The sequence below is a fragment of the Balaenoptera physalus genome, assembly GCF_965194825.1.
Source record: "Balaenoptera physalus genome assembly, chromosome: 14".
NCBI lineage: Eukaryota > Metazoa > Chordata > Mammalia > Artiodactyla > Balaenopteridae > Balaenoptera > Balaenoptera physalus.
Window position 1 is genome coordinate 15,917,294 of NC_138893.1, and position 15,441 is coordinate 15,932,734.

The following is a 15,441-nucleotide window of genomic DNA, read 5'->3' on the forward strand; positions in this document are numbered from 1 at the left end:
AAATGACAGCATACTTCTTCCTACCTTCAAGACCAAAATTTAAGCTATTCCCCTTACACTGTACATAGAGTGCATTTGTCAGGTGTTTTTTTTTTGTTGTTGTTGTTTTCTAGTGTTGCCACTTCACACTGCCACAGCAGGGCACAAGGTATTGAAAATGAAATGTAGCTCTGTCCATTATTCATTCATTCTCTAATTTCAGAAACTGAATATGAAGCCACTGTGGCATTATACTCACTACCGAGGCCCCGTACTAACCAAACTCCTTATTTTGTAATTGACTTTGGCCATTTTGGGGAAGGGCTGCCATGATGTGGGCTGCGGAGAAGGGTTTCATATACTTTTATATCCCTCCTCAAGAGGGCCCACACCTGTCCCAGTTGCTGAGTCCCACCACCAAATGTGAATGGTAGCTATTCTGGGAACACTTCAGCACATCAGAAAAATGAGTGGTTCCATTCTGGCTCACACCGCATCACTGATGTACCCCTTAAAGCATGTCACTGAGTTCATCACAGAGAATTGTTTCTCCTTGTGCCTTCCACAGCAAGGTTAGAACTGTTCTCATCCGGGCAGGTGGGGGGGGGGAGTGAGAAGCGCCAACTGGGTAACCTCCTCTGACCCCCCACTCCACCTTACCATAAGTAGATAGAGCCAAATCCTTCTAGAAAATTAGAAAGGCATATCCCCATATATCAGCGGTATAAATAGAACCGCTTCAGCAGGCTCTGGTGGACCGGTGACTACAAGGGGGATTGGGAAGCGGCCGGCCTTGGCTGGGCATCACCCTCTAAATATAACGATGAGTTTGTTCAGCCTTTGCAGAAGGAAAACGTTTTGCCCATCCTAGAGCGCTACGTCCTTGTCCTCTTTACCAGGGGGAGGGACGGGCGCGGCTTCATCTAGTAAGAACACCTCACCGTTCCCACCCCCAGGTCGTGGGCTGTGACCCTTGCCTTTCGGCCCCAGGAGGGGGGCCCTCAGTGAGTTCCGCCGAGGATGCGGGGGGTAGGGCGCTCCGCTCGGCCCGCCGCACCCCGGAGCGCGCCAGTCACGCCCTGAAATTCACTGCCTTCACAAGCCCCCGAGCGCGTCCCCGAGGCGGGCAGGTCCGAGGGCCCTGGCTTTGCGCCCGGCGCTGCCGCAGCCGCCGCCCGGGCCTGTCCCCGGGAGGCCCGCGCCTCCTCCCCGGCGCTCCGCCCTTGCCCCCCGCCGCTAGCTGTCTGCCCCACGACAGCTGCGCGCCCTCCCGCCGCTGGTGACCCTCTCCGGTGGGGGTGGGGGCCGACGGGGTCAGCCCTCTGGATTCGGGGAGCTCGGGGTGGGGGGAGAGACCAGGTTCGCTGGGGAGCTGGCGGGAGGGGTCGCCCGCCTCCCCTGCCCGGGACGCGGGTGTGACTGCTCCCCCGGTCCTCTCGGGCCCACCACTTGAACACGGCTCCCTCCTCCCTGGAGCCGCACTTGAGGTTCGGGGGTCTGGGCAAAGAACCCGAAGAAGGGGTGAAATGCGGGGCGCACCTCCCCGAGGCCCAGTGCGCGCCCAGCGGCCGGGGGCGGGGCAGGGCGGCGGCGGCGGACAGGTGCAGCCCAGGGCGCAGGCGCACTGGGCACGCCGCGCACGCGGTGACCCTCGCCGCACCCCAGGCTCTCCGCCGGGCAGCTGGGCGGGGTCGGGAGGGGCCGACCAGCGGGGAGACGCTCCATATACGGCTCGGCCCGTGTTACCTGGGCTCGGGCCAGGCCGCTCCTTCTTTGGTCAGCGCGGGGGACCCGGGCGGGGACCCAGGCCGCGAACCGGCTGGGGGAGGGGGCTCTAGTGCCCGACACCCAAATATGGCTCGAGAAGGGAAGCGACATTCCTGCGGGGCGGCGCGGGGGGAGCGCCCGAGGGCTATATAAAACCTGAGCTGGGGGACGAGCGGCCACCGCAGCGCCCGAGCCGGAGAGCAGCAGGTGTAGCCACCCGCCGAGGTAGGCGGGGTCGGGGTGGGGACAGGGGGACGGGGCACCACCGAAGGGAGTCCGGAGAACTCCGGGTAGAGCTCGGCCGACTCACTGTATCAGTCCCAGCCCTGCGTCCTCAGTGCTGCGCCTCCGGCCCCAGAGCCACGTGCGCTTTAAAGAAGAGACAGGAAACCCTCGTCCTTTGGAAACTTCTCCAGATTTATGCCCAGCCCCTTCGGGCTGCTCTCCCTGACGCTTAGTTTGTGCCCAAGTAGATGAAAGGTTTTGCTCTAGTCGTCCCCAGGGCAGTTCCGTCCCAACCGAGCCAAAGGACAGCAAGGGCCACTACTCCCCGGGTTCGCCATCAGGCCCAAGGGCGCTTCGGTTGTGAGTCTGGTGTGTCGTGAGGGTCCGGAATAGGCCATTCGTCCCCGGGTGGAGTCCCCAAGCCCTTCCCACGGCGTCTCCTTTCAACCTCACAGTCGCCCAGTGGGCAGGGTTCGCGGACCTTGACCCCCTAGGTGAGACCCCGGAGGTGCGGAGAGGGCGGCGCCTGCAGCCAAGGAAGAGAACCCTCGGGGACAGTGTGCCCTGGGTTCCCGGATGGAGAAACGCTCGGTGTGGTCTCCCCCCAGCGCAGGGCCCGGTAGCGAAGCTCGGCCCGGGTGGCATTGATTGCTTCCCCTTCGGGACGGCGCCGGGCTGGGGGCTGGGGGTGTCCATAGGCCCCGGGGGAGGGAGGGCGCTCGTGATGGCGGGGCCTTCCGCCTGACACGCCGAGTGTCTCCACGGCCTTCCCGTCCTTGCAGAAACCAGACACCATGTGTGACGAAGACGAGACCACCGCCCTCGTGTGCGACAATGGCTCCGGCCTGGTGAAAGCCGGCTTCGCCGGCGACGACGCCCCTAGGGCCGTGTTCCCGTCCATCGTGGGCCGCCCTCGCCACCAGGTCAGGCTGCCCGTCCGCGGAGGGAGCTGGGCCGGGTCCCCGCGCAGCCCAGCCCCGCGCCACCCGGAGCCGCGGTAATGAGCGCGTGGTGTCTCCGCTCCGCAGGGCGTCATGGTGGGCATGGGGCAGAAAGACTCCTACGTGGGCGACGAGGCGCAGAGCAAGAGGGGTATCCTGACCCTCAAGTACCCCATCGAGCACGGCATCATCACCAACTGGGACGACATGGAGAAGATCTGGCACCACACCTTCTACAATGAGCTCCGCGTGGCCCCCGAGGAACACCCCACCCTGCTCACCGAGGCCCCCCTCAACCCCAAGGCCAACCGCGAGAAGATGACCCAGATCATGTTTGAGACCTTCAACGTGCCGGCCATGTACGTGGCCATCCAGGCCGTGTTGTCCCTCTACGCCTCCGGCCGTACCACCGGTGAGTGCTCGGGAGCCGCCCCCCCCCTTCCCGAGCGCCGGTCACTGACCCGCCGCTCACCCCCGGCCCCGCCCCCGCGCAGGCATCGTGCTCGACTCGGGCGACGGCGTCACCCACAACGTGCCCATCTATGAGGGCTACGCGCTGCCGCACGCCATCATGCGCCTGGACCTGGCCGGCCGCGACCTCACCGACTACCTGATGAAGATCCTCACCGAGCGCGGCTACTCTTTCGTGACCACAGGTGCGCTGCGCCCCGGGCTCCCCGGGCGGGCGGGCAGGCGGGCGGCGCGCGGGTCCCCGGGCCCCGCGCTGAGGGCTCCTCTCTCGCCCCGCCGCCCGCAGCCGAGCGCGAGATCGTGCGCGACATCAAGGAGAAGCTGTGCTACGTGGCCCTAGACTTCGAGAACGAGATGGCTACGGCCGCCTCCTCCTCCTCCCTGGAGAAGAGCTACGAGCTGCCCGACGGCCAGGTCATCACCATCGGCAACGAGCGCTTCCGCTGCCCGGAGACGCTCTTCCAGCCCTCGTTTATCGGTGAGCCCCGAGCGCCCGCCCCCCGGCCCTCACCCGCCCGCCGGGCCCCCCGCCCGCCCGCTCACGCTCCTCCCCGTGGCCCCCAGGAATGGAGTCGGCGGGCATCCACGAGACCACCTACAACAGCATCATGAAGTGCGACATCGACATCAGGAAGGACCTGTACGCCAACAACGTTATGTCGGGCGGCACCACCATGTACCCGGGCATCGCCGACCGCATGCAGAAGGAGATCACCGCGCTGGCCCCCAGCACCATGAAGATCAAGGTGGGCGGCGCCCCCCCCCGCCCCGCTTCCCCGGCCCGCTAGGGGCTCCGGGCCGCGGCCGCGTCCCTGACGGACTGTCACTGTCACTGTCTTGCAGATCATCGCCCCGCCCGAGCGCAAGTACTCCGTGTGGATCGGCGGCTCCATCCTGGCCTCGCTGTCCACCTTCCAGCAGATGTGGATCACCAAGCAGGAGTACGACGAGGCCGGCCCCTCCATCGTCCACCGCAAATGCTTCTAGACGCCTCCCCGACAGCCACCACTTCTCCCCAGGACGACGAATCCGCTCGCGGTGCAGGCGGCTGACCTCGAGCCACCGCGCGGCAACTGCTCTCCAACCACCTGCGCTGCTGCCGCCGCAAGCCGACACAGTGTTTGTAGCGTGTACATACATTAACTTATTTACCTCATTTTGTTATTTGTAAAACGAAGACCTGTGGAAGGAAATGGAAAACTTGAAGCATTAAACTCAGCCGTTCTGTTATGCTGCGTAAAGTTGTCTGTTGTGTTTATTTGCGGGGGCGGGGAGCGGCCGGGGGCGGGGAGGAAGAGGGACCCCATCTTCCTCCATCACTTTGCCCAATACTCCGAATGAGTGCACGCCTTTCAAGCCCGTGAGTTAAGTCTTCCCCTGCTCAGGGCTCTCCCCTCTGGCTCAGATCCATTCCCCAGACTGGCAGGCGCGCCGTGACCCGACTTGACCTTCGGGCGCGTCCGGCTCTGCACTGCGCGCGGGTCGGCGGCGGCGCTGGGGCCGCGCGCGGGTGGCCGGGGGACGCCGCAGGCAGGGCGCTGACCGTGGTGCTGGGCCCGGGGGCCGCGCCGCAGCGGGCACCTCCGCTCCGCCCGCAGCGGGCGTGGCCTTACAGAATCCGGGTTCCCTCCGGAATCTGCGATCTAACTGAAAGGGCTGTGTTCATTTGTAAGTGAAGGTAACTACTTCTCCTCCCGATTGGGAAGTCCTTTGCTTCGTACCATAAAGAAGTGCCCTTTCCAGGGTGGGGCGGGGGAGGAGCGGCGCTCAGAGGTGGGAGGAGGGCGAGGAAGGACCAAGTGAAAGCTCCAAAAGAAGGACAGCGCATCCTAGGCGGGGAAGGGCACTGGGGGCGGGCCAGCAAGGAGATGCCTGCAGGGAAGGGAGCCCAGATGGTGCTGAAGAAGAGGAGGTAAGCAAGAGAGAAGGAGCAACCCTACTCCACTCCCGCAGTGTCTGAAAGGCACAGAACATAGTAACAGTTTGCATTTCTATGAGCGAACACTGCATCTACATATTTTAAAGTAGCCTAGTGTTTCCCAGTCAAGACTTTCGGGGAAAAAAAGTGGTCCCTATAAATGAAATAGATTCTGACTCAAAGAAGGTAATACACTCATTCAGAAATAAGTTTATAAGTAGAATTAACAACATAGCTTGTGTTATATGCCACTTTGCCATATGTTTATTCCCTCCTGTTACGTACGGCCTGTTGAGAAGCTTCCGAAATCATTGAAGCCTCCAAGGTAGGAATACTGCCAAATCCAGATATCAAGAGAATCATCATTCAGTAGAACTTAAGATTTTAATAAAACAAGTATACGATACCAAATCCACTGAAAACCAGGCATTCATCCACCCAGGAGGGATAAAGGTTAAAAATGGGCTAAATTCTAGTCTTTCAGAGGTACCCAGCTTTTATGGATAATAGTACATTTACACAGGCACATCTGAGCAAACAACACACACACAGCCTGAATAATTCGTGTAGCCAACAGCTGGGAAAAAATGTCAGAATTACATGAGTCAGCTAACCCGCATGTTAAATCTTTTTTAACCAAAACCCCAGATCTCTTAATTAGAAGATATTTAAGGAGGTAATGACCCATTTCTCCTGTGATCATAATCATCAAATGCCTGAGAGAAGTTTTCAATATAATTTGTAGGATTTCCTTCTGCCCCACCTTTGACGTTGTTCTTCTACTGAAAACATGTGCAAAAATTAGGAATTGTGTGGTTTCACTGGAAGTGTGCCACATGACCTTTTCTTTTCTGGTTCTTCTCTAAAAAGAAACAAGCATCACACATTTCATTGGTGTTCTGTATCTTTCCTGCTCTCCTAGTAGGTTGTGATTATAGGTATTTGGTAAATTGTGTTACCTATAGTAGGCCTGAAAGAAGATTTTTGGTGTGCGTAGTAAAGAATTACATATATATATATAACATATATATTATATATTATGTATATATAATTAATTATAATTATATGCATATATAATTAATGTATAATTATATGTATATATAATTATATACATTTTTATATAATTATATATAATTTTATGTGTATATATAAAATATATATAAACACACACACACACACTGTATATGGAGTGTATGTAGTGTGTATAGAGATATACACATGTTTGTGCTGGGTGAGGAGAGCCCCCAGCACCTCTAAGTGTGTTTGCAGTATGAAGAAGCGAGAAGCTCCTGTGTGACAGCAGTGTACTTGGCACTAGAGGGGATAATGTTACGGCTAATTTCCCACTGAAAAGCCATCGCAGAGAATCAATTTTTGGAGCTGTGAGAGAATTGAAAGCAGCAAAAAAAATTTCCCCACCCATCACTTATGGTGTGTTTCCTTAGACCTGGTAGGTCTTATCAGGGATCTAACTGCAGTTATTTCATTCTCTCAAAAGCTCATTAAATAGCCGTAATTTTTTTTTGCACCAAATCTATATTGCTAGTGCCCAGTTGAAGGAAGAAGGGACAAAGAAGAAAATGGGAAGAGAGGTTGTGTCCGGATTAAAAAGAAAGATTAGGCTGAGTGGGAAAAATAAAAGGATCTGGGATTGGGGTACAGCCTAGGCTTTATAATTTAAACCTTTGGGAGTTAGAATTAGACCATGGAATATCAGGATACCTTCCAGCTGTTTAGTCCCCTGAACTGTCACCCCAGATTTGGCAGAACCCTAAGGGGTTAATGAAATATTTTATTGCCCATCTACTATGTGCCAGGGGTACGGAGAAGGCTAAGATGTGGTCCCATCCTGGGAATTCAGTGTCATGACCCCCACCATCACCAGGCACTTACGCCTTGACTCCGATCACCGCACAGCCTGTTGGAGATGCTGGCTGGGATGGTCCTGGTCCAGGGACGGCTGGCTGGGATGGTCCTGGTCCAGGGGCGGGCCCATCCCGGACCATGACCGTCGGATGCTGTGGGTATCTGGCTGCTTCGCACTCGCCACCACCAGGCCGGCTTCCCTCCCGCACAGCATTGTTTTCTGACGAGGCTGGATGGTTCCAGATATAGATTCTTACAGGGAAACATCCATCATTGTGCTGGAGAAGGCCTGCCCGCCCCTGGCCTTGGGGATACAGACTACTGCTGCCTCTCACCTGGCAGTGCCTCTGCCCTGAGAACAGGAGTCAGAATGGGCTCAGGCCACAGACCAGCCCTGCCCCTGAGGGCACTCATGTGGCCAGCCCACCTGCCTGCCTTCCTCCCTTTCCTTCTTGCCTCATTTCTGTCGCTTACATTTCCTCTCTGCCCTGCACTGTCCTTGGAAGTCACCCCCTTTTGCACTGTCGCTATGTCACAGTCCTTTTGGGGAGTTCCCACAGCTGATGCGCCGTGTCTGACCTCAGCTCAGAGAGAAGTCGAGAAGACCTGGTGTGATGGCGCACTGGTGAGGTGGGCAGCGTGGCGGGTCCCAGGGCTCTGGGTCCACCTGCATCCTTGTCACCCACAGCCAGAGCCACTCCTCCAGCAGGCCATGGGCTGCACCTTCCAGAAGGGGCACAGACGGCAAAGGCAGCTGGAGGTTAGCTGACGTGAATGAGGAATGGGGGCCCCTCATTAACGGTGGCCCTTTCACTGGGTGCAGGAGCCCTGAGCCTTCTGACTGACTCTGCCCCTGCTTGTCAGTTTCTTAACGGCTTATCCTGATGGAGCAGGACCCTAAGGGGTCTTCATAGAACAGAAACGCCCCCCTCTATGTCCTCTGCCTGCCTCTTGTCCGGAGAAAAACTTTAGCCAAAGAATAAATTTATTCAGAGAAGTGAGAAAATGCAGAAGCAAAGAAAAGCAGTCAAACAAAAATAATAATAATTTAGTCATTAAACAAAGTCAAGGATTTTAGTTCCTCCTCAAGAGTTCTAGATAATATTCTGAGCCATATCCTGTGAGCTACCCCGTAGATATTGAAACTCCCACCAGGTGGAAGAAGTTAACTACATGATGACCAGACTGTAGCCATGACATAAGCTGCCACAATTCCCAGAACTGGCCTCAAAGAAAGGGGACCAAACCGACCCTGGAACTGAAGGCTCACTGATCAAGCTGACACTGATCAGACCACCACATGACCAATTTCAAGATGACGGTCAGAGCTGGCTGTGCTGTTGCTGCATGTAGCCCCTCCCTCTGCCTATTCACCCCTGAAAGTCCCCTTTAAAAGCTCTTGCCCTCTGATTGGCAGGGGAGAATTGGCCTTTGGACATGAGTCCACCTTCTCCCCAGGTTGCCAGCCTCCAGAGTAAAGCAAACTTTCCTTTCTACCAACACTTGCCTCTCAAATATTAGCTTTCGAGTGATGAGCAGCCAGAGCTGAGTTCAGTAGCACTGATGCCGAACAGTTTCCGGGGGTGGTGGTTGAGTGAAAGAAAGACTGAAATGTGCAAAGGTGATGTTGGTGGTTCTCAGGGCTGTCCGTAGAATCAGGATTGCCTTTCCTGTGACAATCATTGGGGTTTCCTAAACCTTATCACCACGTGGAGAGCTCTGGTCACTGGAGATGGCCTTGGGAGTAGAAGTCTCTCTACATCATGGGCCAAGGGTGGCCGTAGCACCCCTGGATCCTTGTTCATCCCATCTTTCCTAGTTTCCTTCATGGGACCTGTATTAAGTTCCTGTAACAAATTACCACAAACTGGGTGGCTTAAAACAACAGGAAGTATTTTTTTCCACAGTTCTGGGGGCTAGAACTCCAAAATCAAGGCAGGGCTGTCGGAACTTGAGGCCTCTCTCCTTGGCTTGCAGGTGCCATCTTGTCCCTGTGTCTGCACGTCCTCTTCCCTCTCTTCATGTCTGTGCCCACATTCCTCCTTATAGGACACCAGTCATGTCGGATTAAGGCCCACCCTAAAGACTTTGTTCTAATTACTCCTGTAATTACGCCCTGTCTCCAAATACAGTCACATTCTGAGGTCCTGGGGGTTAGGACTTCAACATATGAATTTGGGGTGGTGGTGACACAATTCAGCCCACAATAGGGACAACAATTTAACCCACTATAGTAACTAAGAGGCCACTAGTAATTCATTTTAATAGTCCATGCATCTCTTATGTTAACATTGTGTCTTACGTTATATGAAGAACTTTCACATACATTAGCTCATTTTATCTTATAAGGTAGCTAGGATAGGGATTATTGCTCTACTTTCATAAATGATAACAGTGAGGCCTCAAGACTGAGTGACTTGCCTAAGTTTATAAACTTAGTTTATAAATTAGTAAATGTGGCAGAGGAAAGACTTTAACTTGTAACTTTTGACTCTATTCTTTTATTTTCAATTTTGATGTACCCTTATATTTTATATACATTTCTTGTAAACAGCATAAGGCTGAATAGTTTTCCCAGCCTGACAATTTTGTCTTTTAATTGAGACACTTTGTCCGTTTATATTCAATGTGATTACTGGCATGTTTGGGTTTAAATCTATCATTTTATTTTGTACTATTAGTCCAGCCTGTTCAAAGTCTAAAATTAATCAATACCTTTACTTTCCTTGGACAACACAAGACCCTTGTACCCCAAAGAAATAAAAGCAGGGACTCAAAGAGGTATTTGCACACCCATGTTCATAGCAGCATTATCCCAATAGGCAAAAGGTGGAAGCAGCCCAAGTGTCCGTTAATGGAGGAATAGATAAAATGTGGTGTATATGTACAATGAAATATTATTCACTCTTAAAAAGGAAGGAGATTCTGACCCATGCTACAACATGGATGAGTCTGAAGACATTATATTCGGTGAAATAAGCCAGTCACAAAAGGACAAATACTGTATGATTCCACTTATATGAGGTGGAATATCTGGGAGTGGGATGGATATTGAGAAGTGGCATGAGGGAACTTTTTGGAATTATGGAAATGTTCTGTATCTTGATAAAGGACTGGGTTACAAAGATCAGATTCAGTGACTGTACAATTAAGATTTGTGCATTTCATTTTGTGTACATTTTAATCAAAAGAAAAAATTGCAGGCAAAAAATAAGATGTCAGAACTTCTGATACCTCTACCTTAAAAAAGTTTAAATTTTTAAATTAAAAAAAAATTTTTTTTTGTATTTTTCATTTTAGGGGGTTTATCTGAATTGCATTGTGGGTAATTTCCTCCAATTGATCTTCCAATTCACTAATTCTCCCTTTAACTTACTTAATCTATTGTTAAACCCTTTTGCTCAGTTTTAAATTTCTGGTATTGAATTTTTAACTTTTAGAAAATTTTAGAAATTATTTTATTTTCAGATTAACTAGATCATATTTTTATAGTTTTCTGCTTCCTGTGGATATTTGTTAACTTGTCTCTTACTTCTTTCATAGAGCAAGCATAGTTTTTTAATAATATGAATCTAATAATCCTAGTGGCTGAAGTCTTGGAGTTTATTTCTATTACCCATTGTTCTGGTTCATACTCACAGTACCTTTTTCCATGTGTACTTGACAGTGTCGTGTTCACTGTCTTTGAAGAATTATTTCTGGGACACTTGGAAACCCATAATAAAGGTGACTCTCTCAGGAAAGGACTTGTAGCAAAGCTTCTTCCAGGGATCTCCTAGGATACCACTAATCTGAGATGATGGTAAACTAAATCCACAGCCTGAGGTCTCTTGGTCCCCCCAGATGAGATGGGTTGCAAATACGTGTGAGAACTCAGCCTGAGTTTACAATTTCCCAGGAATCTGCACCCCACGCCACTACCACGCACTCGGTACCAGGGCCACTCGCCTGTCCGATCCTCGAGTGTCGGTGTGGGGCAGGGCTTACCCCTGGCTCACTCCTTCACGCTTCCCCGTGGTGTAACCCTCAGTGTCCCAGCTTCACGAGGGAGGCATCAAGCTTTGCAAAGCTGTTAAACCCCAAGTGCAAGGTAAGTGAGATAAGCAAACACTCTCAGGGCAAGAGCTGTTTCTAGAATCACTGTCCTGCTGGTTCCTCCCAGATTTTGGCCTGGTAATTCTTTACTATCTTGTCAACTCTTCGGTGCTTGTAAGATGTTCAAAATACTTGATCTGACTTTTTAGTTGTTTTCCACAGGAGTGTTGTTCCAAGAACTCAGCCTGTCATATTCCCTAAAAATAGAACTCAACATCTTTCACGGTGCAGGCCTGGCTTTAGCCACCCTTGAAACACAGCTCAAATCTCACACATGGGCTTAAGGAATTTTGCCCCAAATTCTGTTGCCTTATTTTAAAGCTGTTATATTTTCCCTGGGCCTAAAAATACACTGGGTCTGAAAATTCCCCAGGATAACAGGGCACCAGCTGGGAGACAGAGCTGCCTGGAGCCCTTCAGCCCAATGTTAATGTACCCTGTGTCAGCAGGGACCCATTGGACCAGGGAAAAAAATGAAGGGCAAAAGGACAAAGCAACTCAGTCAAAGTGATAAATCACCACGATGGTTTCTGTATGGGGGGATGATAGGTGATTTTTTCTGCCTTTTTTATACTTCATTATTCTTTTCAACTTTATTTTTTTCAAGATATAAGTGTTATGTTAATATTAAAAATACTAAGTGAAAAATGAAAAAATAAATAGAGAAGAAAAGGCCCCTCTAGGCCCTCAGCCCTGAATGGTATTTCCAGCAGCAGAGATGAGTTTGGGCAGATCCATTTGCAGCCACGCGGGTGGCGGGAGGTGGGGACATGGAGACGGGGGTCGGAGAACGGCTGTGTCAAGCATGATCCCAAGGTGGCCCCCGCTGAAAGGACTAAACTGCTCCTTTCATTTCTCCCGTCTGAGCTCCAGAGGCATCCTGAGTGAGCTGGGCAGATGGCACTGGGAAGAGCATCTCTGGGTTCCAGCCCTGGCTCAGCGGAGGACGTTGGTCTCCATCGCTAACAGGAGGGGGAAGCCCTGCTGTAGGTGGTCCCCGATCCTCTGACAGTCTGTGATTCCCCCCCCCCACACTCCTCCTGCTCAGGACCCCTGGGAGAGGAAGGGGAGGCTGTTGAGAAGCCCCTCAGGATGCAGGACAAGGGGATGAGCAAAGAGAAGGGGAGACGCCAGTGCTATAAAGAGTTTCTCCACATCCAGGTTCCCTTTGAAGTTCTGAGAAGGCTCTGTTTACACTTTGCCCTTCCTAAGCCAGAGCGCCCACAGTTCTGCCTCCCCTCCCCCTCCCGCCCGGTCCATTCATCAGCGCGCATTTACTGAGCGTCTCTTCTATTGTAGGCACAGGAGACACTACATGGAATAACCAGACTGCACTTGAACTTCTCCAGTAAATGCTTAAAAAGGATGCCTACCATGCTTACCCTCTGTCTTTGGAAGGTTCTCTGGAATCTAGGTTTTCCTCTGAGTTTCATCTCCGGCCTCTAGTGCCGGTGCAGGGCAGGGAGGCCCGTGTGCTGGGGTCACCAGGGACGCCCAGAGCCTCCCCTGGGAGGAGCTGTGTAGTGATTTCTTCCTACGCTGCCCTGGTCGTGGAGGCCAGAAATTTGAAAGCTGGGGATCTCAGCACCTCTGAAATTACAGGGCGTCTCTCACTGACATGAGAGCAAGCGCAGTGGTCCGGCCTGGGCAGGGTGGAGCCCTCACAGCCAGCCCTTCCTCAAGTCTCTGCGCCCCTGGGCACTTCCCTTGCTGCACCCCAGTCCCAGCCCTGCACTGGGTGGTCATATTTTTCCCAAAGGACAATCCAGGCAATTTGAAGCAAACAGATTTGTTCCCGGCCACACGAGAACACAGGGTTGTGGTTCACAGCCAGGGAAGTGTCCTTTTTCTCCACCGTCTTCCTGGTTATCCAAGGACGCAGGTGTGGGGCCGTGCTTCCCTCAGCTGGAGGAGCCAAGACACCCGACATCTAGTCTTGATTATTCTTTTTTTAAAAAAAATATTTATTTATTTATTTGGTTGCACCAGGTCTTAGTTGCGGCTCACGGGCTCCTTAGTCACGGCATGCGAACTCAGTTGCGGCATGCATGTGGGCTCTAGTTCCCTGACCAAGGATTGAACCTGGGCCCCCTGCGTTGGGAGCGTGTAGGTTTTGTTTTGTTTTTGTTTTTTTTGGCTGCGTTGGGTCTTCGTTGCTGCGCGCGGGCTTTTCTCTTGTTGCAGCGAGCGGGGGCTGCTCTTCGTTGCGGTGTGCGGGCTTCTCGTTGCAGTAGCTTCTCTTGTTGCGGAGCACGGGCTCTAGGGTGCGGGCTTCAGTAGTTGTGGCTCGCGGGCTCCAGAGCACTGGCTCAGCAGTTGTGGCACACAGATTTAGTTGCTCCGCGGCATGTGGGATCTTCCCGGGCCAGGGCTCGAACCCGTGTCTCCTGCATTGGCAGGTGGCTTCTCAACCACTGCACCACCAGGGAAGCCCCTAGTCTTCATTATCCTTTAGCTCATTTTCCAAAAGCACCCAGAACTCTGTCACTCCACTCTTGCCCTGCTCGTTGGCACACCTGCAGCTATAAGTTTGCTGATTTACTCAACAAACTTTTACTGGGCACCTACTATGTGCAGGCACCGTGCTGAGAGACAAGGAGGCCAGCCGAAGAGTCCGGGTCTCAGCCTCAGGGAGCCCTCAGTGCAGAGTGGGAAACAGAATTCATCAACAACAATGCAAGCCTGTCCATTTAGCATGGGCTGCAAGAGAGGCGTGGGGTGTGACAATATAGAAGAAGCCAAGGGGGGTGGGCTCCTGAGCCAGGGCGGTCGAGGTCCTTTGAAGGTGAGTAGGCAGCAGCAGGTGAAGTGGGGAGGCTGGAGGTTCATGGCCTGCGGAAAGGTGGGTGTGGCTGGGTGGGGATGGGGGAGGGTGGTGGGCAGAGAGGATGCAGGGGGAGGCAGACCCAGCCTGAAGACCCTCCACCGCTGAGGGTATATTTTTTCTTTATTCTAAGAGCGGTGGAAAGCCATGGAACTGTTCTAAGCAGAGAGAGAGCGAGAGAGAGAAGCTGCCTTGCTGGGGCAGGAGGGGGCTCCAGGGCGCCTCTCGGGTCTCTGACTCACCTGCTCACTGAAACGGGCACCCGGAGCTTGGGAGCTGCGGCTGCTGTGGCAACCAGGCAGGTGGGTGGTCCCAGGCCGGTGGGGGGCAGAGCAGTCCTGGCCCTGAAGGGGTGCAGCCTGGGCTCTGAGGCAGCAGTGTGACATGGGCTGCAGCCTCTCACTTCCTCTCATTCCATTCCCACCTTGGAGCTGGCCGGGTACTGGAATGTTCTCTATAGAAAATCCAGAAAGGCCACAGGAGAATGAAGGTTTGTGCTATTTCCCTCCCATATGAGGGGAAGGGCTGGGGAGGGGTGGGGAGGGGTGGGGAGGGGAGGAGAGGAAGGGATGGGGAGGGGTGGGGAGGGGAGGAGAGGAAGGGATGGGGAGGGGTGGGGAGGGGAGGAGAGGAAGGGATGGGGATGGGGAGGGGGAGGGGGAGGGGGAGGGGGAGGGGAGGGGGAGGGGAGGGGGAGGGGGAGGGGGAGGGGGAGGGGAGGAGGGGAAGGGATAGGGATGGGGAGGGGAGGAGCGCAGCTGTCTGCCGGCCTGCCGGTCACGCGGGGAGTCGGGTGCCAGCCCCCACCGATACCTCTGTTTTTACATCAGCGCCGCTGGCAGCTGGCTGGTTGAATCGGCCTCCCAGTGGCGGAGGGACTCTGACGGCGGGCGAGGGCCGCGGAAGCATGTAGTCGTCTCAGCAGGAATTATGAAGCGAACCATCTCTCTTGCGAGGCGATCTTCGCCTTTCCCCTGAGCTGCTGTGCCCGGGGCGTGACAGCTGCCAGGCTGTCAGGGCTCTGGGGACGGAGCCGGGAGTCACCAGGACAACAGCCTGGGCTCGGCAGCGAGCGCAAGGCGTGGGTGGCAGCGGGGCGGCAGGAAGCTGTGCTAATAGGCACTGAAACGCGCCACCCCGCGGCGCGAAGGGCCCCGCGACCCGCGACCGGGCGTGTAACAGACGCTCAGAAACCTGGGCGGGAGCCTGGGCGGGGCAGTCAGGTGCCGGAGGAGCCGCCTTCTTCCCGGCGGTGCCGCGTCCTGCAAACGCTCGGCGTCTCTGAGCCTAATTCCCGCCTGTGCGAGGGGGTAGCGAGCCCAGCCCCCCGGGGCTGGAGGACCTCAGGCGCTCGG

General features: G+C 54.0%; 1 protein-coding gene across 1 annotated transcript; it reads left to right on the forward strand.

Moving 5' to 3' along the window:
- The first annotated feature begins 1,832 nt into the window (after window positions 1-1,832).
- Window positions 1,833-4,624, forward strand: ACTA1 (actin alpha 1, skeletal muscle). The gene is made up of 7 exons (XM_082424993.1): window positions 1,833-1,971; window positions 2,754-2,894; window positions 3,000-3,324; window positions 3,407-3,568; window positions 3,670-3,861; window positions 3,948-4,129; window positions 4,227-4,624. Exons 2-7 carry the CDS (start codon window positions 2,766-2,768, stop codon window positions 4,368-4,370), a joined length of 1,134 nt encoding a protein of 377 aa, XP_082281119.1. The 5' UTR covers window positions 1,833-1,971; window positions 2,754-2,765; the 3' UTR covers window positions 4,371-4,624.
- Window positions 4,625-15,441: the final 10,817 nt, after the last annotated feature.